This window comes from Barbatula barbatula (assembly GCF_947034865.1).
Source record: "Barbatula barbatula genome assembly, chromosome: 22".
NCBI classification, from domain to species: domain Eukaryota; kingdom Metazoa; phylum Chordata; class Actinopteri; order Cypriniformes; family Nemacheilidae; genus Barbatula; species Barbatula barbatula.
Window position 1 is genome coordinate 13,624,230 of NC_136785.1, and position 26,240 is coordinate 13,650,469.

At 36.8% G+C, this 26,240-nt stretch overlaps 1 protein-coding gene across 3 annotated transcripts in view; it reads right to left on the bottom strand.

Annotated features, from left to right (window-relative positions):
* Positions 1–26,240, bottom strand: part of sgcd (sarcoglycan, delta (dystrophin-associated glycoprotein)) — a 122,832-nt gene that overhangs the window by 26,552 nt on the left and 70,040 nt on the right. For all 3 annotated transcript variants that reach the window (XM_079485886.1, XM_079485887.1, XM_079485888.1), the window contains exons 3-5: positions 10,473–10,574; positions 8,655–8,742; positions 7,359–7,478 (exon numbers count right to left, since the gene is read on the bottom strand). In XM_079485886.1, the coding sequence (XP_079342012.1) occupies positions 7,359–7,478; positions 8,655–8,742; positions 10,473–10,574 (310 nt within the window). The remainder of the gene's footprint in view (positions 1–7,358; positions 7,479–8,654; positions 8,743–10,472; positions 10,575–26,240) is intronic.

Sequence of the window (26,240 nt, forward strand, 5' to 3'; positions counted from 1 at the left end):
CCTCGTTGATGCTAGAGGTCAGATGAGAATGGGCCGACTGATTCAAGCTGATAGAAGAGCAACTTTGACTGACATATCCACTCGTTATAACCGAGGTATGCAGCAAAGCATTTGTGAAGCCACAACACCCACAACCTTGAGGCGGATGGGCTACAACAGCAGAAGACCCCACCGGGTACCACTCATCTCCACTACAAATAGGAAAAAGAGGCTACAATTTGCATGAGCTCACCAAAATTGGACAGTTGAAGACTGGAAAAATGTTGCCCGGTCTGATGAGTCTCGACATTCAGATGGTAGAGTCAGAACTTGGCGTAAACAGAATGAGAACATGGATCCATCGTGCCTTGTTACCACTGTGCAGGCTGGTGGTGGTGGTGTAATGGTGTGGGGGATGTTTTCTTGACACACTTTAGGCCCCTTAGTGCCAATTGTGCATCGTTTAAATGCCACGGTCTACCTGATTATTGTTTCTGAACATGGCCATCCCTTTATGACCACCATGTACCCATCCTATGATGGCTACTTCCAGCAGGATAATGCACAATGTCACAAAGCTTGAATCATTTCAAAATTGGTTTCTTGAACATGACAATGAGTTCACTGTATTAAAATGGCCCCCACAGTCACCAGATCTCAACCCAATAGAGCATCTTTGGGATGTGGTGGAATGGGAGCTTCGTGCCCTGGATGTGCATCCCACAAATCTCTATCATCTGCAAGATGCTATCCTATCAATATGGCCCGACATTTCTAAAGAATGCTTTCAGCAACTCGTTGGATCAATGCCACGTAGAATTAAGGCAGTTCTGAAGGCGAAAGGGGGTCAAACACAGGATTAGTATGGTGTTCCTAATCATTCTTTAGGTGAGTGTATTTTAAACATTTCCTATATATACATATATATGTAAGGGATAATGAATCCTGCTTGGCCCTATTCGCTATAACAACCGCCTCGCTCTACATTATCCTGCTTATTACATGGCTACCTACCAAATAAATGGTATAATGATTTAAAAACGATTGTATTGCTTCTGTTAAAGAACAACGTGGCCATGGCAAAAGTGTGTTATCCTTAGCAGCGGCATTCTACTAAAGAGTTCAACCAAGCCATGTAATATATATATATATATATCCATCCAAATTTGATGTGATAAGTCTCTTTTAATGTCTTGATCTCCCTCTAGCATCACAGATTTTTTTATCCACAGAGGGTTCACCCCAACAAACTGTCTAAGTACACAGACTTAGTAGAGAACCACAGAAAGCGCAAGTCCTTTATTGATCGGATGAACTATATAATATGCCTAGAGATGATTATTTTGTATTTTTGTCTGTCTGATTGAATGGTTGTGTTCAAAAATAAATCAGACGTTTCTCAACAGTTACTCAGTACTTGAGTAGTTTTTTCACTAAGTACTTTTTTACTCTTACTCAAGAAATTATTTGGATGACTACTTTCTACTTTTACTTGAGTCATATTATTCTAAAGTAACAGTACTTTTACTTGAGTCATATTATTCTGAAGTAACAGTACTTTTACTTGAGTCATATTATTCTGAAGTAACAGTACTTTTACTTGAGTCTTATTATTCTGAAGTAACAGTACTTTTACTTGAGTCATATTATTCTGAAGTAACAGTACTTTTACTTGAGTCATATTATACTGAAGTAACAGTACTTTTACTTGAGTCATATTATACTGAAGTAACAGTACTTTTACTTGAGTCATATTATTCTGAAGTAACAGTACTTTTACTTGAGTCATATTATACTGAAGTAACAGTACTTTTACTTGAGTCATATTATTCTGAAGTAACAGTACTTTTACTTGAGTCATATTATACTGAAGTAACAGTACTTTTACTTGAGTCATATTATTCTGAAGTAACAGTACTTTTACTTGAGTCATATTATTCTGAAGTAACAGTACTTTTACTTGAGTCATATTATTCTGAAGTAACAGTACTTTTACTTGAGTCATATTATACTGAAGTAACAGTACTTTTACTTGAGTCATATTATTCTGAAGTAACAGTACTTTTACTTGAGTCATATTATTCTGAAGTAACAGTACGTTTACTTGAGTCATATTATTCTGAAGTAACAGTACTTTTACTTGAGTCATATTATACTGAAGTAACAGTACTTTTACTTGAGTCATATTATTCTGAAGTAACAGTACTTTTACTTGAGTCATATTATTCTGAAGTAACAGTACTTTTACTTGAGTCATATTATTCTGAAGTAACAGTACTTTTACTTGAGTCATATTATTCTGAAGTAACAGTACTTTTACTTGAGTCATATTATTCTGAAGTAACAGTACTTTTACTTGAGTCATATTATTCCAAAGTAACAGTACTTTTACTTGAGTCATATTATTCCAAAGTAACAGTACTTTTACTTGAGTCATATTATACTGAAGTAACAGTACTTTTACTTGAGTCTTATTATTCTGAAGTAACAGTACTTTTACTTGAGTCATATTATTCTGAAGTAACAGTACTTTTACTTGAGTCATATTATTCTGAAGTAACAGTACTTTTACTTGAGTCATATTATACTGAAGTAACAGTACTTTTACTTGAGTCATATTATTCTGAAGTAACAGTACTTTTACTTGAGTCATATTATACTGAAGTAACAGTACTTTTACTTGAGTCATATTATTCTGAAGTAACAGTACTTTTACTTGAGTCATATTATTCTGAAGTAACAGTACTTTTACTTGAGTCATATTATTCTGAAGTAACAGTACTTTTACTTGAGTCATATTATACTGAAGTAACAGTACTTTTACTTGAGTCATATTATTCTGAAGTAACAGTACTTTTACTTGAGTCATATTATTCTGAAGTAACAGTACGTTTACTTGAGTCATATTATTCTGAAGTAACAGTACTTTTACTTGAGTCATATTATACTGAAGTAACAGTACTTTTACTTGAGTCATATTATTCTGAAGTAACAGTACTTTTACTTGAGTCATATTATTCTGAAGTAACAGTACTTTTACTTGAGTCATATTATTCTGAAGTAACAGTACTTTTACTTGAGTCATATTATTCTGAAGTAACAGTACTTTTACTTGAGTCATATTATTCTGAAGTAACAGTACTTTTACTTGAGTCATATTATTCCAAAGTAACAGTACTTTTACTTGAGTCATATTATTCCAAAGTAACAGTACTTTTACTTGAGTCATATTATTCTAAAGTAACAGTACTTTTACTTGAGTCATATTATTCTAAAGTAACAGTACTTTTACTTGAGTCATATTATTCTAAAGTAACAGTACTTTTACTTGAGTAAAATATTTGGCTACTCTACCCACCTCTGCCGAAAACATTCATATATCTATCAATAGCAGTGAATCTCAGCAGTGTTTAACATTTAACTTGATAATTAATTATTCAGCTCTGAGTGAGGGTGAGCCAACGCTATCCTGGGCCATGGTATGCTCTGATGTCAGGTTTTTGCTCTGTTGTGGATAAATGAACTCTACTGTAAGAAATCATAAAAGAATAGATCCAACGAGAAAAGGGAATAAATGAGCACCCATATTTGGTCATTCTTTAAAACCGTCTAGCATTTTAATGTAACATTGCCTAATTCGGCATACATTCTAACACTCAAAGCTTAAAATTGCATCTCTTGAGAGTGACTTACAGTGCATCCGGAAAGTATACATGTACATACTTTCAAACAAGATTTCAAACAAACTTCTTTCACGTTGTCATTATAGGGTATTGTTTGTAGAATTTTAAGGAAAATAATGAATCGAATCCATTTTGGAATAAGGCTGTAACATGACAAAATGTGGAAAAAGTGAAGCGCCGTGAATACTTTCCGGATGAACTGTAAGCAGCCAAGCAAATTACTTCCGCTCTTTAACATTGGATTGTTAAAATTAATGAAGAATAACATTCGGCTCACACAAATATAAAATTATCCAGGGGCGACTTCAGTGGAAAGGTTTAAAGGTACCACAGGTTTAGATATACAAATAACACTATTTCTGCATTACTGTAAAATATTTTCCCTATAAATATTTTGCATATTTGCTTGTTGTTTCATTTTTTGATGAGTGTTAAGCGAATTGCAAAAAACAACCAGCAGCTCACTCCACCCCTCTCTTTCGAAGCACTACGGTGGCTGACACAGAACTAAGATTTTGACATGTTTTTTGCTTCTGTGCTGAAGGAGATGGCATATTTACGAATCGTGCTCTGTAGAGCAGTTTGTCCATCTAGGGATACTGTAGAAACAACATGGCGAATTACATGTAACCTGACCTGCGGTGCATGAAGACAGAAAAAGCTTATTCTAAAGTATAAAAACATTACACTTCATTATGTAAGGTCTTTGTAAAGCTCTGATGACATCAGCTATATTCACTATATTGCATTTCTGTCAATAGATCCTCCAAAAAATAACACATTGGACCTTTAAAGCATAAAAAATACACTTCTACTGTAAAATTACTGTAAAACAATCATTAACTGTAAAGGTTCAAGTCCACAGTGCTTGTATTGAAATACAGTAGATAACATGAGCAGATGTTGCAGACTTTGTCCTAATTTGTTCTTAATGCACTTCCTGTGGAGACGAGCTAAATTCGCCAATCCCATGAGACTTTTCTTTCCTGTGCTTTATTCTTTAATATTTGAGCCGACATTGATGCTGTAGCAGACTGAGGCACATCAGATGAAGCACTGCTTATCTTTAAAGAGTTGCAAAACACTGTAATCGAATATCTTCAGTTGAAAATAATTATTCTATGCACCGAGACGAGCACATGAAAGAAAATTGAGGAAATGAAAAGTAAAAGTTTTTTCAGAATGAGTTCTTTAAGTCCTGTAAGTCTTCAAAGCTGGAATGTTTTATAAAAATGTTATTTAGTTGTCATATGCATTTTCAAATATCCGTGCATATATCTTCAATTAGATTTAAGTTGTATCAAAGCTGCATTTCATAGTAGACCTTTTTGACCTAATCCACGAGAATGGGCCGATTTATTGTGCTTGTCCAAAAACGCTATTATCATCACTAATTATAAATGGGTTTACCTTTGATATCCAAACACTGTTTTATAAAATGAATAGTCTAGCAACATTAATACTACAATTTGTGCAGTACAATTTGCAATATAAGCCCAACAAAGATCATACAAAGATGTAGCTCTTCTCAAGTTCATGGTTGAACCTAGACCAAAAGCCATTGAAAAACACATGGTACAAATGTGTTAAGATCAATATGTTGATCTTTTCTTATAAATATATATATATATATATATATATATAAAATATACGCTCTTGTTTTTATGTCCTGTGAAATCTTTCCTGTACACTTCAGACCTTGCAGAAAGAAAAAGTCAGACCCAAAAGCTAGACTTGACTTGAGATGATTCTGTGATGTTTTTGGGGTAGTTCCTGGTTTGTCACGCTAAAGACTAATTCACTGACTTCCATCCATAAAGAGTAACAGCTTTGTGCTATACAGCCTGAAAAATGCTATACAAATACAGTTCTCAACGTAAAAACTAGGTATGCACAATAAATTAGCGGCCATATCGTTAAATGGTCATTTTTTATGTTAAAACGTCAATAATTATTTTGTTGAATAAAAATATACCAGAAACGTTTGAAGGTTAAATAATCTTTAAATAGTATAAAGTAGGCTTGGTACATGTTTTTCAGGGGTAAAAATAAGAAAACTAATGGATACCTTGTTTTCTGCAGTGAATGTTTTCATATAAAAGCAGTTTTACACTTTTTGCCTTTTGTTTCAGTCTTATGAAATGTTATGGTAATATCTAGATACTGTATATCGGCCAATATATCTGTGTAGTGAGGTAGGCGGGTCGAGTGATGACAAGTGTCGTCCCGCCTACCTCACTACAATCGGTTATCGGCTTCCAATGTTAAAGAATCATCGTTAACGTTATCGGCCAAAATAAACATATCGGCGCATCCCTAGTTAAAACAGCAAATGTAAACCTATTTTTTGCGGATTGCAATGACAGGTGCATTCACTCATATCTAGACATGGGCCGAATACCGGTAGAGCAAGGTTTAAAAGAGTTAAGGTAATTAGATCATGTAATTCAATGTTTGATGTTTATGTCTAATATATATGACAAAAGTATATTTTTTATATATACAAAAGTATATTTTTACGGAAATTCCGTAACTCTGTGGTATATTTTGATTAAGGTTATTATTCCGGCAAAATCTCATACCGGCCCATGCCTACTCATACCACTGAACTGTGTATTTAAAGGAATTGCAATTCGAGTTGATCGGATGCAAGTATCAATATCATTTTAAGTGCCGTTTACCCTGGACTCTCTGCTGCCATGGCATAAGTCTGTAGTCATATTACACAGCAGATCAAAGGATTGATTCTAAGCTAAGATTCATAAAATGAGAGAAGGGTATTTATCTAAGCATTAGAGTGACAGGATTTGCCTGACCTCAGAATGTTCACATATTTCCAGTGAGCTTACACGCTAATGCGGACGGCTGGCGTCAGTCCAGGAAAACTTTAGATAAAATCCAGAAACACAGTTCTAAAAAGCCTTGTTCTTACTGCAGTCCATACGCGAGGCAGAGTGAATGTTTGGTAATGAAGTGTGGCTTAAGGAAAACCATCGGGGAGAAAAATGGATGTACACAGACATGAATAATCACTTTACAGGAAGCTCAACGCTGCTCTCTGGAGAAGCCGTCCTGATCAAACAAGGCTCAAAACAACCGTGAAGTCGAGCAATTTTTTTCAAAATTGAGGGAAAAACTAATATTTCCACCACCAGCATCAACATCTTAACGCCGGAAATAATAGAAATGCATGAAAACTTTTAAGACCAATGTGGCTAAAAGTTGAAGGTCATTTTACAGAGAGTAATGTTATATATAACATCCACCTACAGTATACATAACCTCATCATTAACACTATACAGTAGGTATAAGTTGTACAGTAAGTGTACGCACAATCTAAAACGCGATGCTCTTCAATGAAGGTACAGGATCTTTGTGAGAACTTTACCTCTGACAAAATGTTTATAAATGGACTGGTTTTCTTGGAGGCCTGTAAATGCATACTAATGGTTATCTTGCCGGTCTGTTGCCTTTGGTATGATCTTGTTATTTTCAGCTATAAAATTATTTATGAGATGAACAGGAAGGCTACTGGATAGATGACTCCAGGTATTAAAGTAGCAGTGCAGTTAACACATTACGGACATATTGTAGTGTCTCAGGTCAGACTATAACAGCTGTCCCAGGAGGGTTATAGGCAAAGAGCAAAAAGCTTTAATGCCTTTGAACGCGTTATAATTAAATTATTTACTCACCCATAACTCGTAATCTCTCTGCACCGACTACCACCTCATGGTCGTCTGCAGAGAATAGAAGCTTTCCTGTACTCGATTTCACCTCCAGCATCTTACCCCGTGCGTGAACTCCTCGAGAACCTGTTCCACAGGACAGATTTTAAAATTTAAGTCAGTTACAAAAACTAAATAATGCATTAAAATGATGCTCCTTTTATGTTTTCCCATTGCACAAAAGCCAGTTAACTCTAGGACTATGTCTTACAAATATATGTAACATTCGTAGTGGAGGGTATAAGACGAAATCAAGTTTACTGGTCTCAGTTGTCTCATATTTTAAATATCTTTAATACGAGATCATTTTTTTAATCTTTAATACCAGATAAATTGACCTAAAAAGATTATATATTGCATTGAATGTTAATACAGCTAATGCATATTGACGTTTTTTGGACCCCTCTGGTTATTATTTGTATTATTATCATCTTTTTGTATTATTTTCGAGCATATATTAAACTAAATATAAAGTAGCTCATATGCTTCATTCCTGAAAAAAAAACGATATCATTTTGACATTTACTGGAAACACATTTACACAATCTTAGACACACCTCATGTTCTCTCTTTTTAAGGATTGTTATTTTAAGGATTTCTTAAGGACTAGAAACACAACAACCGCTGAAGAAGAAACAATTTCTCCCAGTTAAAGCAACACATTCAAATTTCATTACGGCAACACATTGTTCTCCTCAAACTTTCACTTAATTCAATTTTGTATACAGTTGTTGTAACACAGTGACTCGAGTGGAAGTCACTTAACTAGTCCATTTAAGACGAAATTACTTTTCATTAAAATACGGCCCCGCTATTACGCTATTAACCAGGACTTAATAGTATATGCACCCATGCACATGCAATTACGTCTCTGTAATGAAGTCTCCAGTCACAGTTATAAAGGCTATATCATGAGAGAGATGGGACTAACAACCTGGCTATCAAAGAACCTTTTAACTCTTTCGAAATAGTCATTTAACCATCTGTCCTATAAAGTCTAACATTAGCTGCCTGGCTTCATTTTCCCTCTATGAGCGGATTGGTTCACAGTCGCCCCTTGAGTTCAGTGAATATTTCATTTCATGCTATCTACTCTAATATAATGGCCCTGGGTTCCAAATTCATTCCATTTTTAGACCACGAAAACCTGGGGAGCAGCACGACCGTATTTCTAACTAAGACGGTTAAATTTGTGTTTTTAGAGACTCGTAGCGCCATGTCTGTTTGTGTTACACATGGGAACGCGAGTTGTCGCGGGCTTACCTGCAATGAGCTGAGTTACTAACTGCTTCTTCTCGTTGAGGATGTTGACAGAAACATTCTTAGAGGATTGCAGGAACAATGGACTACCCTGACATGAAAAAGATGACAAAACATTCATTTGTTTAATGCTAAAATGAAATATCGTAACTTTTGCAAACTTGGATGTTTTGAAAAACAAGTGTGCATGAGTGTACAAGTTGACCTTTGGGCAGTATAATGTGCAAACTCTATAAAAAGATTTGAATGTAGGTTTAGGAAGCATGGTGTGTGTCTTCGTTGATTTAAGTACAGTGGTCTTCTACAAGAATCATGCATTTTAAAAACAGCTAAATTTGAAGCGTCTGCAAGATGCTGAACATGTTCAACAAAACGATATTTAACGTCGCGAGATTGCATTCGCAGCCCATTGGGCATCTGTCATGCGAGTTATGAAATGAAACTGAATTTTTAACGAGAAAATTTAGCATCTACTCCGCCGTCCTCAAACCCAAGCAGTGCCCATTTGATTTTTTTTGTGGGACATGGAGCCTGAAGGTCAGGTTCACCTTAGCCGACAATGTATGGTCAATTATACCTCTAGTAATGCGTTTTAAAAGGCTTTGTTGTTTATTATTATTGTTGTCATCTTTATTGCCTTATCGGTTACTCTCATTAAATTACTGTCTTAATTATTTACAAAATAAAATTAAGAATAAATGTCTAAATAGACCACTTTGCAAGTTGTAAACGCCGGCCCTGAAGCACTTCCGTTTTTTTTAAATGTATTTATTTATTTTAAATCGTACATATACAACTAAATCTGAAAGATTTTGATGTGGTCATAATTGTTCGGTTGGTTGTATTTTGTTCAAACGTTGTGTAGTGGTAAAAACAAACGTTGTTTACTTCTTCCTAAGTGGTCTATAACGCATAGCACACGTAGGACGGTGACCCTGAGCTAAGATATTTGGAAAGATTATAAAAACAAACACTTTTTTTCTGGTATTACATGCACCGCTGAACCGTGCAGAATAACAACAACAACAGGAACATGTATTCATTAAAACAAAAAGGGTTGATTTCATGTCTGCTGTAATGAAAGAGACGTTTGTTTGCATGCGGCTGTTTCGTGAGTTGATACAGATATCTTTCTTAATCTCCAGAACAATATTTTATGCTCCAATTGCCCCTTTAATTAAAGATAGCGCATTACTATTGTGTCTCATATTAAAAGCTGTATAATATTAACTATGCTTTGGATCTGCTGCTCTTATTTCACTCGAGTGTAAACGCTTCCTTTGTAGATGCTCTTGATTATTTCGATACCATCTGTGTTCTTCAGGAAATGAGGTCAGAAACTGAAAACGTGTTTTGTTATGTGTGTCAGATTAATTAAGTGAAAAACTGCTTGGATGAAAATGACTGAATCATAATGACGTTCAAAGTAACAGGAAAGTACAGTACTCGTTGTAGTCTCTCTGCTTTATGGTGCCATCAGTCTCTCTTGCTTTACTAAAATTCGTCTGTGAAAAAAATGAAATGAAAATTCCTGAAGCAAATCTTTTATTCCTGCTTCAGTAAATGGGAGTTTCCTTGCATCGCCAATCCCAGGCATTGCTATTCTCCTAATCTCTCTTTCTTTCTCTCTCTGTCTTTCACCCTATCCTCTCTCGCCCGTGCTAGACAGATGCGATAACAGTAGCACCCGATGCATTATCAAGCCATCCATCCACTGTCGGCCGAGTGATATTATTACGTCCGGGCGTCACGAGAGAGAGAATGTATCTAGTCTTTGCCATCTCAACAGCGCTGTAGCCACAAGCCCTGACGTGCACTTACTGGTCTGGACTGGATTTCTTTGGCATACAGCGGCTGAAGAAACTCTGAATCTCCTTCCAGTTTCAGACCTCTATCCGTGATGCGCAAGTGACCCATTCCGTCCTGCAAAAAGAGACAGACAGAGACACATTCAATGGATTAGTGAACTTTTAAATATCATGTGTTTTTACACTTATCCTGATATTTTAGTTTTGGATGTTGAGAATGGATGTGAATTTGACATTGTTAAGTAGGGATGTAACTATTCACTCAGCTCACGAAGCAATTTTTTCATGGTTTTATTTACAAAATGAGTTGACATGAACAACTGACCTTTTATTATTTCTCAAATGCTGCATTTCTTTGCAAAATAAAAACATCTCATTTGAAAAAAACAGTGCTGTAGTACTTGAGTCCGGACTCGAGACGTTTTTCTGTAGTCTTGGACTCGTTGCTATCTGCACTCGGACTTGTCTCGGACTTGGCCATTGAACTCGCCAAATGTTCTGGTTGGTCTAGACCAAGTCCGATGATTTTTTCTCCTTCCAAAGAAAATCATTGATGAAGCATATACGTTTGCTTTAGTTGGACTCGTGACTTTCATAACATTTATTCACTTTCCTCTTGGGGTAGGTTACTTTTTGTGATGGGTGTCAAGCTATAAAAAACGGATGCGTTCTGGTTCACGACGCTAAGATACTGCGCCGAATGAAACAAAGTTTTCCTGACATCAACACTCATCATGCAAACCTCAACAATGGGGATAATCATTAAACTAATTTGGATGAACCGCAATGCATGCTGGGAGTCATGACTGAGTTTTGTACTAGGATTGTTGATTGTCTCTATTGTCGAGTTTCATACACTGATTTTTGATGTCTGATTGATTCACCAATTTAAAGTTTTCTTGTGTATTTTAATCAAGCATATTAAGCCATACCACTGCTTTAATCCCACAATGTATTATCACACAATACTCAAAAATCAATAACACAATGCACTCATGAGCAAAATAAAAGTTCCATTCTCAGCTTGTTGACTTGCAGTTATCTCATTCTATGATTGTTACACTACTATAAAAAGACTTGAAATCTGAAGTTGCACTTCGGCTTCATGTGACTTTGGGGAGATCGCTATACCTAAAGTAAATGACCTAATTTGAGCCGCTTTTTGATAGTTACAAATAAAGTATGTGGTCTTGAAGAAGATTCTTTTTTTTGACCGTCTCATTTGGACTTGGTCTTGACTTGGACTCGAACCTCTCAATACTCAGTCTCGACTAGTCCTGGTCTTGGGCTCGACATAGGTGGACTTGACTTCAGCCCAAATATTAAAACCAATTCCAAATCAAATAAAAAAACGAATAATACAACGGTATCTTATTTCTAAAGAAACTAAGACTTTGTCTGTGTTTTTCCTTACTTGGATTTTTTGCAATTTTAAGAAATATCAGCATGTCCACCTTTACCGAGTTAGCAGTAAACACTGCAATCCTTTCTGTTCAAAACATGTATTGCAATTCTTAACATCTCAACCGACTTAAATTGTCACATTATATAATCAATTTTCAACCGGCTCACAGTGAACCGTTCCTTCCCTATTTTTAAGTTGTTTATCAGATGTTTGTACACAGAAGCAATATATTGCATGTGTACAGTGCTCATGCATGGTGGATTAATGACTTTAAGCATAACAAAACCACAGTAAGTGAGAGATCCCTGCACATGACTGCACATCAGCCAGGATGAAGCTCAAGAGAAAAGCACAATTTAAAGGACTATAGCAGTAATCTTTCACATCACACATCATATTCCACATGACTAAACATTAGATGCATGGAAATGGTTTAACATTACTGGTAAACATACTGCAAGACTGGATGCTTTGAAGTCAGAAGACTTTAATGCTGAATGTTCCTCTTCATATCACATGTTCTCATCACCATACTTAACTCTTTCACATCAAAGGATCACAGTGACCGTTACAATTGTACCCTGAGAGCTTTTGAGAACTTTCTTTTTTCTCCATTCCTTTATCTCTGTGTATGTACTGTATATTTGAGATATTCTCTAACATAGTCTTAGCTGACAACTATATATCATGTAATATGTATGTACAGTACAATATGTAAAGTGCAATGCAATGTAAGTTGCTTTGGATAAAAGCGTCTGCCAAATGCATAAATGTAAATGTAATCTAATATAATCACTTTAAAAGGAAATGTTAATTTGGAAGGAATGGCCAACACAAACATGTTTAGCTTGCCTAATTTCCGCAGTGATGATGTGATAAACAAGGATAAACAAATAGAGGCGAGAAATAAACCCAGCTGCATTTTCCTTATGCATGTGGAAACATACTGTACTGTATCTTGACTGTTACTGTTAAAGGAACATTCTCTCAATTTACTCATTGTCATGAACTCGAAATGTAATATAAAATGATTGTCTTGCCTACAACCATCTTATACAGGGCTCATAATGGCAAGTCAGTATTTTCAATTCTTGTCTTATTGGTCAAATTTTAGAGACAAGCTAGATCTATTTTAATTTTGCGCATTGAACTGTACTGTATTTTTAAATGCAATGGGAAATTACATTTTTTAATAATGAAAAAAATAACTGTTAAATGTGAATATGAAATGAATTGTAAAGCCAATTTGATTGTACTTAAGGCATAACAAAATCAAAGGATATCGTTGCTTTCCGTCCGAAACCTTGTAACTTCATATTTTGTGATTTTTGTCATAAATCATGATTATTAATCACCCTTTATGTTATTAAAATCTTTATAAGGTATCACAAAGTTTGTGAAAAGCACAATATTTAATTGTTTTCAAAAAAATGGGAGAATGTGGGCAAAAAGTTTTGGAGGTGGGGAACAACATGCAACATATGAATTACTAAAGAACCTAAAACATTGATTTCTCTCTCGTATCAGAAGACGTTTAATAACCTTCTGGAGTTATTTGGATGATTTAAATTATGGATACATTGTATGTGCTTTTTTTGGGACATCATGACAGCATTTAAAAAAAATTGTTTGTGTATAGTTAAAAAGGAATGCGATTATATACATCTGGGATGACATGAGCAGGTGAACGGTTTCTTTAATAAGATGCCTTACACAAACTCAGTTTTCTTAGAATAGAATTTAGTTATGAATGGCATTTTATCCTGCGTCTACTGTTTATCTATTTTAGGATTTGTTTAGGACAGGTTGGGAATAACAAGTGTTGACACATCTGCTATAAGCTCAAATGTTAGTGTGTTACGAATGACAAAGTCGTGGGTTTGATTCCCAAGGACTGTACAGACTGTTAAAATGCAGGCTTTACATCCAACGTAAATTGCTTTGGATTAAAGCATCTGCCAAATGTATAAGTGTAAAAGAAAACCTCTATGGGGTTAAAGCTTGACTTTTCTCATGAGAGGAAGTAAACAACAAAAGGCAGGAGAGGATGAATCGGAATGGTAATGAACGAACAGACTGAATCCTTCCGACTCTGGTGGAGTTGGGGAACGGTAGAGGATGGAACGAAATGTTATGTTTTATTCAGGCAGGTTTCACAAGAGCTGACAGAAAGGCCGATGACTCTAAGGTGCGTTTCCACACGACGCCATGCGGGAATCAACAAACCTGCTCTGGAGTGCCACAGTTTATGCAGCATCAAGGAGTAAATTGATTTGCAGTGCCGGTGTCAGTGCGCTTTGGTGTTTGATATTTATTACAAAAGAGAATGTGTGAGGAGGAAGAGGAGGGAAGAATTGTAAAGAGGTGTGGGTTGAAAAAACAATCTCCTTTATCTGATGGTGTGACATTGAGCGGAGGGACAGTTTAAAAGAGTGTTTTTAAAAGTGCGAGAGGAATAAGAGACGAATGCTTTTTGGAATGAAAGACAAGGAAAAGGACTGGATTTATGAGCAGGTGCGTAATTGGTTACAGATCTGTCAGGCGCTACACAAGTCTTATCACCTGAATCAAGGCATAGAACTCCTTAAAGAAACAAAAAACATTGTCATTTATTTACTAGTCACACCCCAATGACTTTCTATGCGTTTCTTTGTTTGTCCTAAAAAAGCCACACATTAGCTATTGGGTGGCCGGTCCTGCTTCTGCAAACCCAGATATCACACTTCGATGTACAACCAGACAACCTTGTCAACGAGCACTTGGACTAAAAGCCTGCGGTTCTATCGGTGCACTTACAAGAAAAGACAACGGACATTCATTTGCATTGCAGTCACGTGTCGTTCCCTCCTCTCTCACTCCGCACTTAGTTGATGCACATTTGTCGATGCCATTGACCCGGCACCCACCAACACTCAGCAAGCGCTCCAGAGCACTGTGACCTCGCCACTGCACACAACACCTTTAAAGGACTCGCCACTTTGAGATTACAATTTGACTTTCCTGTGAAATTGCGACGAAACACAAAAGTAAAAGTGAGAGGAAGGCCAGTGCACTAAAAGATCAACATATGGAAATCTTTGGCTGAGGTCAGAATTACTATGGAGTTATGAACATGGAATGCTGATTGGACAAGTTGTAATGTCACAAAGTTATTAATGATAACAGCTAAATAAATCTATGTTTTAGTTTAGTTCCGTTTCTTAGTCCCTTATTGGACAATTCTCCCAGAAAAGCATCCTCAGGCCAAGGCGAATGAAATAGCCAACCAAGCGTTAACCGCCTACCATCAAGAATGGCTGGACTGTTGGCCTGTAGCTCTTTACTCTTGCGATAGTGAGAAAGGGTTGAGGTGTGTTTGTTTGTTCACGCCATTTCAGGGATGGATGTTATATAAACGGTGGATATAACGCTGGATTTGGAGTTGGTTTGAAACTGATAGATGGAGCGTTCCCAGTGCTAAAAGATACCAGACATGAACCGCATGTGGTGAGTGAAACAAAGTCATACATCTGTGTTTTGTTGACAATCCGTGTGAATGTGCATAATGTAAACAAAATGAACTTATAGTGCATCAATAGTTGCAGGGATAATGTATTGCGATGGAATGCGGCACAATAATTGTTTAACCTCGATTATTTTGTTTTTGTAATTGTTGAAGGCCAAAATGGACTATTACGACAAATTTTCGATTAATTGCACATCCCTACTCTATCCCTAATCAATTTCCGGAAATAATCGTACAAATGTATCTATCTTTTATAAATGTGATCAAACTAAATACTCTTTGAAGATAAAAAAGTATGCAATACTACTCTATAGGTACTCAATATGAATATGGGATTGGCAGGAACTGCATGTGTTATGGCAGCTTTAAAAGAGAGAGAGGAATCGGAGACGAATGCAGATCTTGCGAGGAAAGTCTTTTTGGAGTAAAAGTCAAGTTAAATGACTGGATTTTATGAGCAGGTGCGTAATTGTCGATTACAATGTACAGCATGTACACCATTAGAGACTAAAACATTTTATGCTGCATACAACAACATCTGTAGCAAACAGTGGTCTTGTATATGAGATGCTTTGCATTCAGCAAGGGATCATGAAATGTAAATGACAGCTAAATCTAAGTTGACATAACAGATGCAAAGAAAGGTGACAGTGTTTCTATGGAAATACATTTTGTGTGAATGCTGTTTCAGATTAAGAAGTAGCATTTGAATATGTCGAAGGATTACAACATTTAATTCCATGCCAATCCACCCTCGGGTTAATCTATTGGAGAATAGCAGTGATCATAAATAATGCAGAGCTGTAGGTTACCATCACTTTCCTCATTTTCATCATCCCGTGATTTTATGCACACAGCAGGAAAGAGGATATCAAAATGAAAAGCAACCCAAACTTTATTTATACAGCAAGAGAGAATTCAAGGTGAAGTGCAGCATTTCTACGCATCTACGGGTTAAAATTGTTTTAGATTTTAAGGATGAAAATGGTAATGGTGCTCAAATACAATAACTAAAAACTTTGAAAGTGTTTTTTCGAGTTATGGACAATCTATCATGAGGATATTTAGCTGGGACTCACCCCAACACTATAATTTAGGTATCTTAAAAAATTGAAATGTGCTAGACTAGTTAGATAAGTGGTAATCTATCACACTTCATGATTTACTACTGCAACTAACACAAAGAAATGTACACATCACAAATCTCTACAGCAAAACTATAAATAATACACGTAATTTATTTCATCTGAACATGAGTTGCTTCGCTTTATGACCTGAGCAAAAAACAGCAGATGAAATAAATAAATGAAGCATCATGTCGAATCAAACTGGCCACATCAGTCAAGACGGCATTAGCAGACTGTGATGTACCAGTCCAGCTTTAACACGAATCTCTGTTCATCCAGACACTTCTCCTGGGTGACTGCACGCTGTATTAACCCCCCATCCCCAACTGCACTGCAATTTGTTTTACAAAACTTTAATTTACTGTGTTGATGAATTCTATCTAAACTTCGCAAGTCAATAGGCTACAACAAACAAAACATGCAGAGAAGAAACTCCAAAAGATACGTTGAGATTCTTACAGTGTGTGGAAAAATTTGTCTTCTGTTTTTATATTGAATCCTCCTTTCTCATGTTAATTTTCATGAATCATAATGAAATATTCTGTACATGATTAATGGATCTGTTCTGGGGTGTTGACTAGCATTATTTTTGTGTTGGCAATATGTTTCGGTGTGGGAGAGCTGCATTATAATTTAATAAAAACATACACTGCTCAAAAAAATTAAGGGAACACCTAAATCACACAGTATTAGGTCTCAATGCATGAAATAAAACTCTCCACTTATAGACTTTGCATAATATTAGAAAATAATGTGACAAGGGTCAATGAAAGCCAAAATCCATAAATACATCATTCAGCGAAAAGGAATAAAGGTAAATTAACTTTAAAAATGGAAATACTGTCTGAAATACTGAATTTAAAACAGTAATTCTTAATATTATTCAGCAATGTGCATGGCCCTACGTGCCCGTATGAACTCCCAAGAATGTCTGGGCATACTCCTGATGAGATGGCACATGGTGTCCTGTGGGATCTTCTTCCCGGACTTAAAACAGAGCATAAGTTTGCTTCTGGACAGTCTATGGTGCTATCTGACGGCTTCGGATACATGAGATCCCAAAGGTTCTCATCTGAATTGAGGTCTGGGGAATGTGAGGGGCCATTCAATGTCATCAATGCCTTCATCATCCAGAAACGCCTAGAGACTGAGGCCACATGAGGTCGGGCATTATCATGCACCAGGAGGATCTGAGGATTTCATCCAAATACTTCATGGCACGTGGAGGTCTGAAAGACCCTCTGAGAATGGTCCTCCCTAGACCACCCTTGTTGTTGCCTCTCCGGTGTACCTGTTGTCACTTCTATTTGCACCAAAACCAGTGAAAATGGTTCAGAGTCACTTATGCTTACTTACCAGGTTGATTGATAGTCCTGAGGGTTAACTGACTTGGTGTTGAGCTGCGATGATCAGGTGTTCCCTTTATTTTGTTTTGAGCAGTGTACATTTGACCACAGTGGTTCTGACTGAGCAATCAATAAATGATGTCTCCCATTTGAAGATAATTTGTTTAGGCACAAGTGCATCAACTTTGTTAACTCCTCCTCTGTGCCTTGCAATCTGGTAATGTGTTTTCTCAAAGAGAAGATAAGAAGTTGCACCTCCCGGATTGAACCTAACCCGCACGGAAAGCCTATTTCGCTTGGATCACAGTTGATAGCGACATCGCTGCTGTAGCCCATGTGTACACTTAGATGGCTATCGATGGAATTGCCTCTCGGCTTGCTGGAGGCTCCATCTCGAGATCTGATTGAGTTCTTCAAAGCTGAAGAAGCTGCCTCTAGATCATCCATCATAGGAACGTGCCATTACTCGGGGGTGCAGGGGAGTGTTAGACAATGGGATGTGTTCATTGCATTTAATAAGCCATGTGATTAAAGCAGTTCATCTGAGCTGACCCACATACAGTAGATGTGCAAGGCTTCATTATTGCTTTCCTGGAGTACCATCGCCACCCATCACTGTCAGCACCCATGGATTTTCGATTTAGTTGAGATGATTTTGAACTGTCCTGATCCGACTTGGGCTGTTATAGAAGTATTCAAATCAAGTGATTACAGAAAACAGAGCGGATTCTAACCATAATAAAAACATTTTTAGGAATATCTCAATGCGTTATGCATGTTATTACATTATTACATGCATGTTATACAGTTATTACATGTTAAAGTCATACCAAGGGGATCTAAATATATACATCTATGGAATTTACATTTCAGAAGTTTTACTAGAATAATAAATTAATTATGTTTATTAAATGTTTTAATTGGCAACAATTTTATTTGAAATTAATAATTTATGTATTTATTTTATACATTTAATATTAACTATATGTACTGTATGTCAATAGCAGTTTCTCAGATGGCACATGAGCCCCTAAAAGTAAAAATAAACAGATTTTATTAGGTTAACATTTTATTTTACAGAATTTTCGAAATGCTGTAAACAATGTTTACAGAAAAGCTCATTTTCAAAGTTGACTGATGTTTTTACTCCACAAAAAAATATTTTACCTTTTGTCTGCCCCTCGGCTGCTGTTTTTACCAATGTTTTTACAGTGTATGTATTAACTTTCTACCATCTTGCTAGTCATCTGAACACAACCGATCACACTATAATCTATTCAGGATTGTGAATAGTCATACTGTTTTACCCTAAGACCTATTCAAACCTGATCCCCAGAAAAGCAGGTGAGTGTCGCCTCGCTTCACTCAATCATTGAGAGTGACAAAACTGCTGATGACACACAATGTCCCGCTTCAGCTTGAATGTGACTGTCAGGCTGAACAACAGTCCTTCGTATGACACCCCCAATCTCCTCTCTGACCGAGACGTACACTCACTGAAGACACATTCGATAAGGTCTTTCTCTCCTTCGCTGTAGGATGATCAGCATTCTATAACAAATTCTGTAGGCGACAAATTTACGACTCTTTCTCGACCCCACAGGCTGCTTTATTGAATCAGGCCACAGGGAGACTGAATAGCCTTGTTTTCACGGAACAACATCAAAGAGGAGTGTCCACTTCAAGGTCTTAATAGATGCCTCCGCACACTGGGAGGTTTAACCTGTGAGATGCCGAGAAAATACTATCAGCTTTCTGATACTGGCCATCGACTGTGACCATGTAGTTGGAATGGAAAGAATCTTTCTTTCGCGGAAAATGCCATGACGGATGTGTTACCTGACATCTGTACATTTTATGGGTTTAAAATGGTTAAAAGATGTATTATTGAACAAGTTCATAAAGATATCAAGGTTTGGAACTCTTTCATTTCTTATGGCAACGGTAAGCTTATTAGAAGTGAAACTGTCAGCAAGAAATGTTAGTTTGACATCATTTGACTTCGACACCCTTAAGAAAAGCATGTCATCTAAAATATGATATTTTGAACAGCGACGATGGAAAGACAAGATTTACTCAATCTGCAAAAGATATCGTGAATAATATCGCACCGTGAGATCAGAATGGTGAATCGCATCGCCAGCTGAGTGAATGGTTACATCCCGATTTAATGAAACTTCTCTATAATTATTCAAGATGCACATACACAAATATATACATTGTAGATACATTCTAATTCTTACTATATGATTTACATAAACTGTAGTACAGCTGTAAGACATCCTGAAAATGTTGGCTCTGGCTTGTTCCTCAAGCAAAGTTATGTAATGTCTTCATTATCACTGCCATTGTAAGAGTCTGAAGAAACTGTCTGAAGAGAGCTGAAAATGTCTCCAGGGTGATGTTTTATGATAGAGATAAAACTGTAGATTCCTTATAAGCATGTGCTTGTGTATCCAGGTACATCGCTGGTAGCAGTCTCATCTAGATACGTCTCAGAATACATTTTTATATTTTAACAAAGACATGGAAAACAACAGCACTATTTCATAAAATCTAGCGTCAAAAGCACAACGGGAGAGCACTTTAACTGCAAAAGCGCTATCATTACTTGAACAGATAGAAAAACAAGTCATTGTGCCCTTTGGGCTGGACATAATAATGATAATAATAATAACTTCTCTTTGAATGTCACTCTGACAGTTTGCTTTATATGAATGCTGCCTGAGTGCCCATTGTAAACCTCTGTAGGTTTAAAACAGCCTGCTGCTTTTATAGCTGCTGTGGGGAGTTAGATTGGTTTCAGATAGAAGACAAGAAGAGTTAAAGGAAGTGATTCAGAGCCGGCCACATCAAAATATTTACAGATGATGCCTGACCGCGACTAAAACTATATAGCATAATAAACAAACATGCTTCAATTCACTTCAAGTTTACGATCAACAGTACAGTATCGCTTTGAGGTGTCATTTACTGAAAACAATGAGTAGCGTATTTATATACAGAGTCAGATTGTTATGTATGAGTAAAAACATGTTTTTACATTTAGCAGATGCTTTTATCCAAAGCGACTTACAAAGTAGGGGAAAACGATATAAGCCTTTTGTGCAACAAAAGAACAACAATAAATAGGTGCAGTAAAACTGTGTGAGAGATGTTCAGACAATGTTTCAGTAGTTCAAACAAAACGTTTGCCTGTTTATACATATGAGACATAATTTTAAAAGATGCATGAGAATTACTAAGCTGCTCAAATTGGAAAGCAACAAACACCAGAAACACAAACAAGCTGTGATCATATCATCGCAGTGCTGTAATATTACTAGCGACACATTACCCCTCGTGGAAGGCTGCTTGTCCAATCAAATTAAAGGACAGGATCTAACTATTGATCGATGTCATGTTGGTTTCCAGTGTGAAAACAACAATAACCTACTTTTTATAATTTATACAGCCTCTTCATCATCAGAAACAGAACGCAGATGCATTTTATAATGCACTTCATTATTCTCAGCCGGCCACTTGTAACAGACACACCGGTCTCTCAAATGATCTTTCCTTGAGGTTCCTCTGGTTGGTCTCAACTCATAGGGGTTAACTGCTTCCTCTCCCGGGAGTCTCCCACAGGCTTTGATCCACATTTCAAAGGCGTTCTGACCTACCCCAGCTCCTCTACCCTCTCTCCTTTTTACGCTTTTCATAATGCATATTCTTTTTCGGAGGTACAAACAAAGACTTGATCAATGGAATTGTATTCTGCCCTCTGCGTTTATGTTTTTCCACAGAGACCGAGAAGGAGGCTGACGGTGCCGCCTGCTAATGCAGACCCGTGATAGAACAAAAGAAGTCGGTTGCATCACCCTCTTATTTTTCATTAGAGGAATCACATTGGAACCTGTCATCATAGGGATATCCAAGTGAAAGGATGTATGCATACATAAAATGAGATTAACCTTTAAATAAAGCATTACATAACCTTTCCTGTTGTGACGTGTTCGTTAAGTTTAAAACTGAAGTTGTACGTTATAAATATGTTACTACTATTTTACGACTAAGTTATAATAATATTATTACATGACAGAGTAAAAAAGACCAAGACACTAATAAATGTCCTGAATGTCTTTATATCACATTTGGCTCATTATTGTCATTTAAAATAAATTTGACACTTACAGAGATAATACATTTCAAAAAGTCAATTGCACAGCAATTGCAATCTACAACCCAACATTGCAATTCATTTCCACAGTGTCCTAAATCAAACAGTTGTCAAATCTAAACACATGGCGTGTCCTACTCATAATTTCCCTAAAGATTGTTCATTTGCTCTGCATCTGGTCTGCCATTGTGAACAAACACCCCAGACACTCGATACACTCAATCTCGCATTGTGAAACCTGGGAATGCTTCAGCGGGCCGTTCAGCCTCCTTGTTTCCATTTTGCTCCCTAACAATTAATTACATTTATCAGGGGAGTAAAATCTGCTACATTTCCCTTTTGATCCCACTCCTGACCTTTACAAGCTGCTGCCGAGTGGCGGATTCGCGAAAACCATCGGCGGCCATACTGGAAGAAGAATCACAAAATCCGACAACGTGCCACCTGAGCCCTTAAGATGTAAATCGGATAGTCATCCCAAATCAAGTCAACAGGCTGCTTGAGAACAATCATTTGCACGCTTTCTCTCGGCTTTAATCCAATTTTATTCTTGCTGATAAAGGGAAAGAGAAAACGTACAAATGCAAAGAAACTACTAAGGTTCAGTTAAATTGAATATGCTGTACATTCTCCTGCTTGTTGAAGTATTACTTTAAGTAGTGTATTCCTCTATGGGGAGTGGAAGCTATGGCACTATTTTGACAACCAGTCTTAATGCATGTAGTGTATACGCCCTATATTATTAACATTAGTATTGTTTTATTTTCATAACATTCCCAATAAAATTACATTGTTCACATTTGAATGTCATTACTTTTGCATCATACTGCTTTGACAAATATTTTACTAGGTCAGCGATTTCCATTTACTTTGCCTGTCTTGCTGTTTTCCTTTTATGACGAAATACTTAGATTTTTGCACCAGTCATAAACACACAGTTATTGCTAACGTAAGCAGGAGAAGAAGGAATCCAACAAATTCAAAAGTGAACAATTCCGACATGCTGCGCCAAAGCCGGAGGCTTTTCCGGGGCGCGAGAGGATAAAAAAGTAATTTGCTAGACCTGACACATTAAGCAATGGTGTACTTGGGTTAATAGAATGCAGCACCGTTTTCAACCTGCCGACAAACAAGAGCTGGCACTGTGGTGGCTCGCCGGCATCCATAAACTGAAAATAACACAGAGCCTTCAGCGGCAACACACTCTATAATCTCTAAAGCCTTCCCCCTAGAGGGAAAGATAAGAACTGCAGATATACTCATCTCATGAACATCTTTTCTGAGTCATTAATGGAGGGCTGAAGCTGAAGACATAATGGTTCTAAATGCAGATATTGCATTTACATACACATGTGAACTCAGAGCACAACAGCTGAACTTGTTAATTTTTAGAGCACTTACGAATGGCTAATTTGCTTTATGCAAAGGGTAGTAAAGCAGACATTGGCTTGTTGAAGCTTGTTAAGTTTGATTCATTATAAATCGGTCAGTTTATGCCAAAATAATAAACTACCAATGTGATAATAGCAATAAAATCTACCCTCACCAAATAACCCCTATACGAAGGAAACCCCATACTTATAAATAGCAAATTTTTCTAATATTTCAGCCTCTCAGCTGGACATGATTTCTGATGGAGGTTGTGGAGACCTGAGAAACACAGATCAGGGCCCATGGAGTACAGATGCCCATCCCTCCAGGATGGTATAGCTGCTCGATGGAGGTCCTGATGCTGGCCCCTCACCTCATTAGGAAACAGCATCTCTGTGGTATTACAGAAGAACAGAGCCGTTTGGCATCGAGCCCGGATCTGATGATTTCCCCCTTGTTAAATATGGGTGTTTTAGAGTTCTGGACCAAAGATAAAGGAGGTGGACTAACCTTTTTCGGTCACTTTGAAAGTATGCAGGCAGAGGATGAGTTAAGCTGAGACAGAGTGTTGTCCTCACTGAGACAGACCAAGGACTCAGTGAGGGTATGGGATGAAATAAAGGCAAATTAATAAATAAGTCCAAGATTCTATGCAAAAGCAGATCTCCCTTTTTCCGGTTGTGGTTAACTTAAAGTCTTATAGGTTTGGGTCAGCGTAGTGTTGAATGTTAATTACATGTATACATGTTTAAATTTTAGTCTTTCTCTCCTGGGAAAGTGGAACAAGATGTAGATTACGCATCTTGTACTTGATTTTTCTAAATAAAATCCTCTATGGAATTAGAATATTACCTCCTACAATACAAACCGCTACCCACTTGTAAGTCTGTATAATTTGTCGAAGAAAATCATATAACTTAACATTAATCCACACATGCCCTGAACATATGAGAAAACAGTGCCACTTTAAATATTTGCAAATTCCAAGTACAAAAATATAACAGGTTTGATTTTATTTTTGAACAATTTCCATAGTTACATTTGTATCCTTCCATAGATTTGGTGTTTAATATTGAAAAATGTGGAGAAAAGATAACAATAAGTGACATTTAAATGGCCGTGAATGTGCCACAAAAGTAAAACACAGCCTTACTGAAACAAGCCGAACACAGCGTTCAAGTACAACACAGCTTGCTCCCTGGCCTTTACAACTCAGAGCTTAGATTACTAAACTAACAACATCACCACCACATCATCTCTTGGTCATTTAGAGGCTTTCCACACCAGCTTTTGAGCTGACAGTTATTGTTTCTCCCCCAAGAATTTTAGTGCGAGTCTTGCTCTAGGCAAGAGAGCTCAAATGTGCATGAGGGTGTCTGTAGATACGTGTGAACGTATGACTTCTCTGTAGTTCACTGATTCATGTTTACAGTTGACCCAATGGTTCATGCAAAACCCTTGTGATGCTTTTGGTTGAACTGTTACAAAACGATTAGTCTTGACACATTTACTTAATAACATGGGAGACCGTAAGCACAGTGGTCCTCAATGAGAGCAGGAAGCACGAACAGTTGTTTTAGTGATATAAATAGAGCTGCCGCCATCAAAAGATCTACCAGGAACAACATGAAGCATAATTTTGTTTCTTGCTTTGCAATATTATGTTTTAAATACATTGTGTATTGTATACAGTATATTGCATATACAGTATAAGGTATGTTTAAGGTGTAGGCTATATGGTAAACAATGTATATTCTGTAAGGCTATATAGACTATATAGAAGGTACATCAGACATAAGATGAATATATAAGGCATAAAAGGTATAAGGCATCGATGAGGCGTTTGAGGTACATAAGCTGATTATGTACAGTATATCACAGAATACTTTTTTGTAAATACTTTATCATATATTTTCTTGTGACAACACTGAAGACATGAAACTTTGCTACAATGTAAAGTAGTGAGTGTTCAGCTTGTAAAACAGTGTAAATTTGGGCTCCCCTGAAAATAACTCAACACACAGCCACAGTCATTGATGTCTAAACCGCTGGCAACAAAAGTAAGTACACCCCTATGCGAAAATGTCCAAATTGGGTCCAAAGTGTCAATATTTTGTGTGGCCACCATTATTTTCCAGCACTGCCTTAACCCTCTTGGGCATGGAGTTCACCAGAGCTTCACAGGTTGCTACCGGAGTCCTCTTGATATACATATAAAGTGATCTCTAACAAAGCAATAGTGACGCATCGTACATATATTTTTACTTTCATAAGATTCTGGTCAGATTCAATATTTACATTGCTGTTTAATCTCAGTCTCTCTGCAAATCCAGCATCGACATGTGCCTTGTTTACAAAGGAATCCACGGTGAAATGAAGCGAACATGTTTTACCCACGTGAGCTGGAACGTCTTTAAAAATAAACCTCAACCTAATATCAGAATCCGAAGGAAGCGACTGTGTACTTCCACAACCAGGCGCTGCTCAATGATGCATGTTTGTTGCTTGGTTACTCCAAATAAAAATAACAGTGAAGTCTTCACTTTTGCACATAAGACACGGGGTTAACCGCTCTCGAAAGCCCTTCACTAAAGTGAGAGGGTTGCCTGATCTTCACAGAAAAAATTTGCATATGAAGACAAGACGAAAATAAACCTTTAAATTGTTTATATACCTTATTAGACCAAAGAAAATCTAAAAAATCTGCAACTGACCATTTATTAAGACCGAAGTGCCGAGACTTTTCGATCAAAGACCAAACAACAAGCATAAAAGCGCTTATTAATAACGAACATGACAACACTGCAAAAGAACACTGTGTGATGCAACCTTCCGAGTGTAAACACAACACTCGTATTAGCGGTTTAG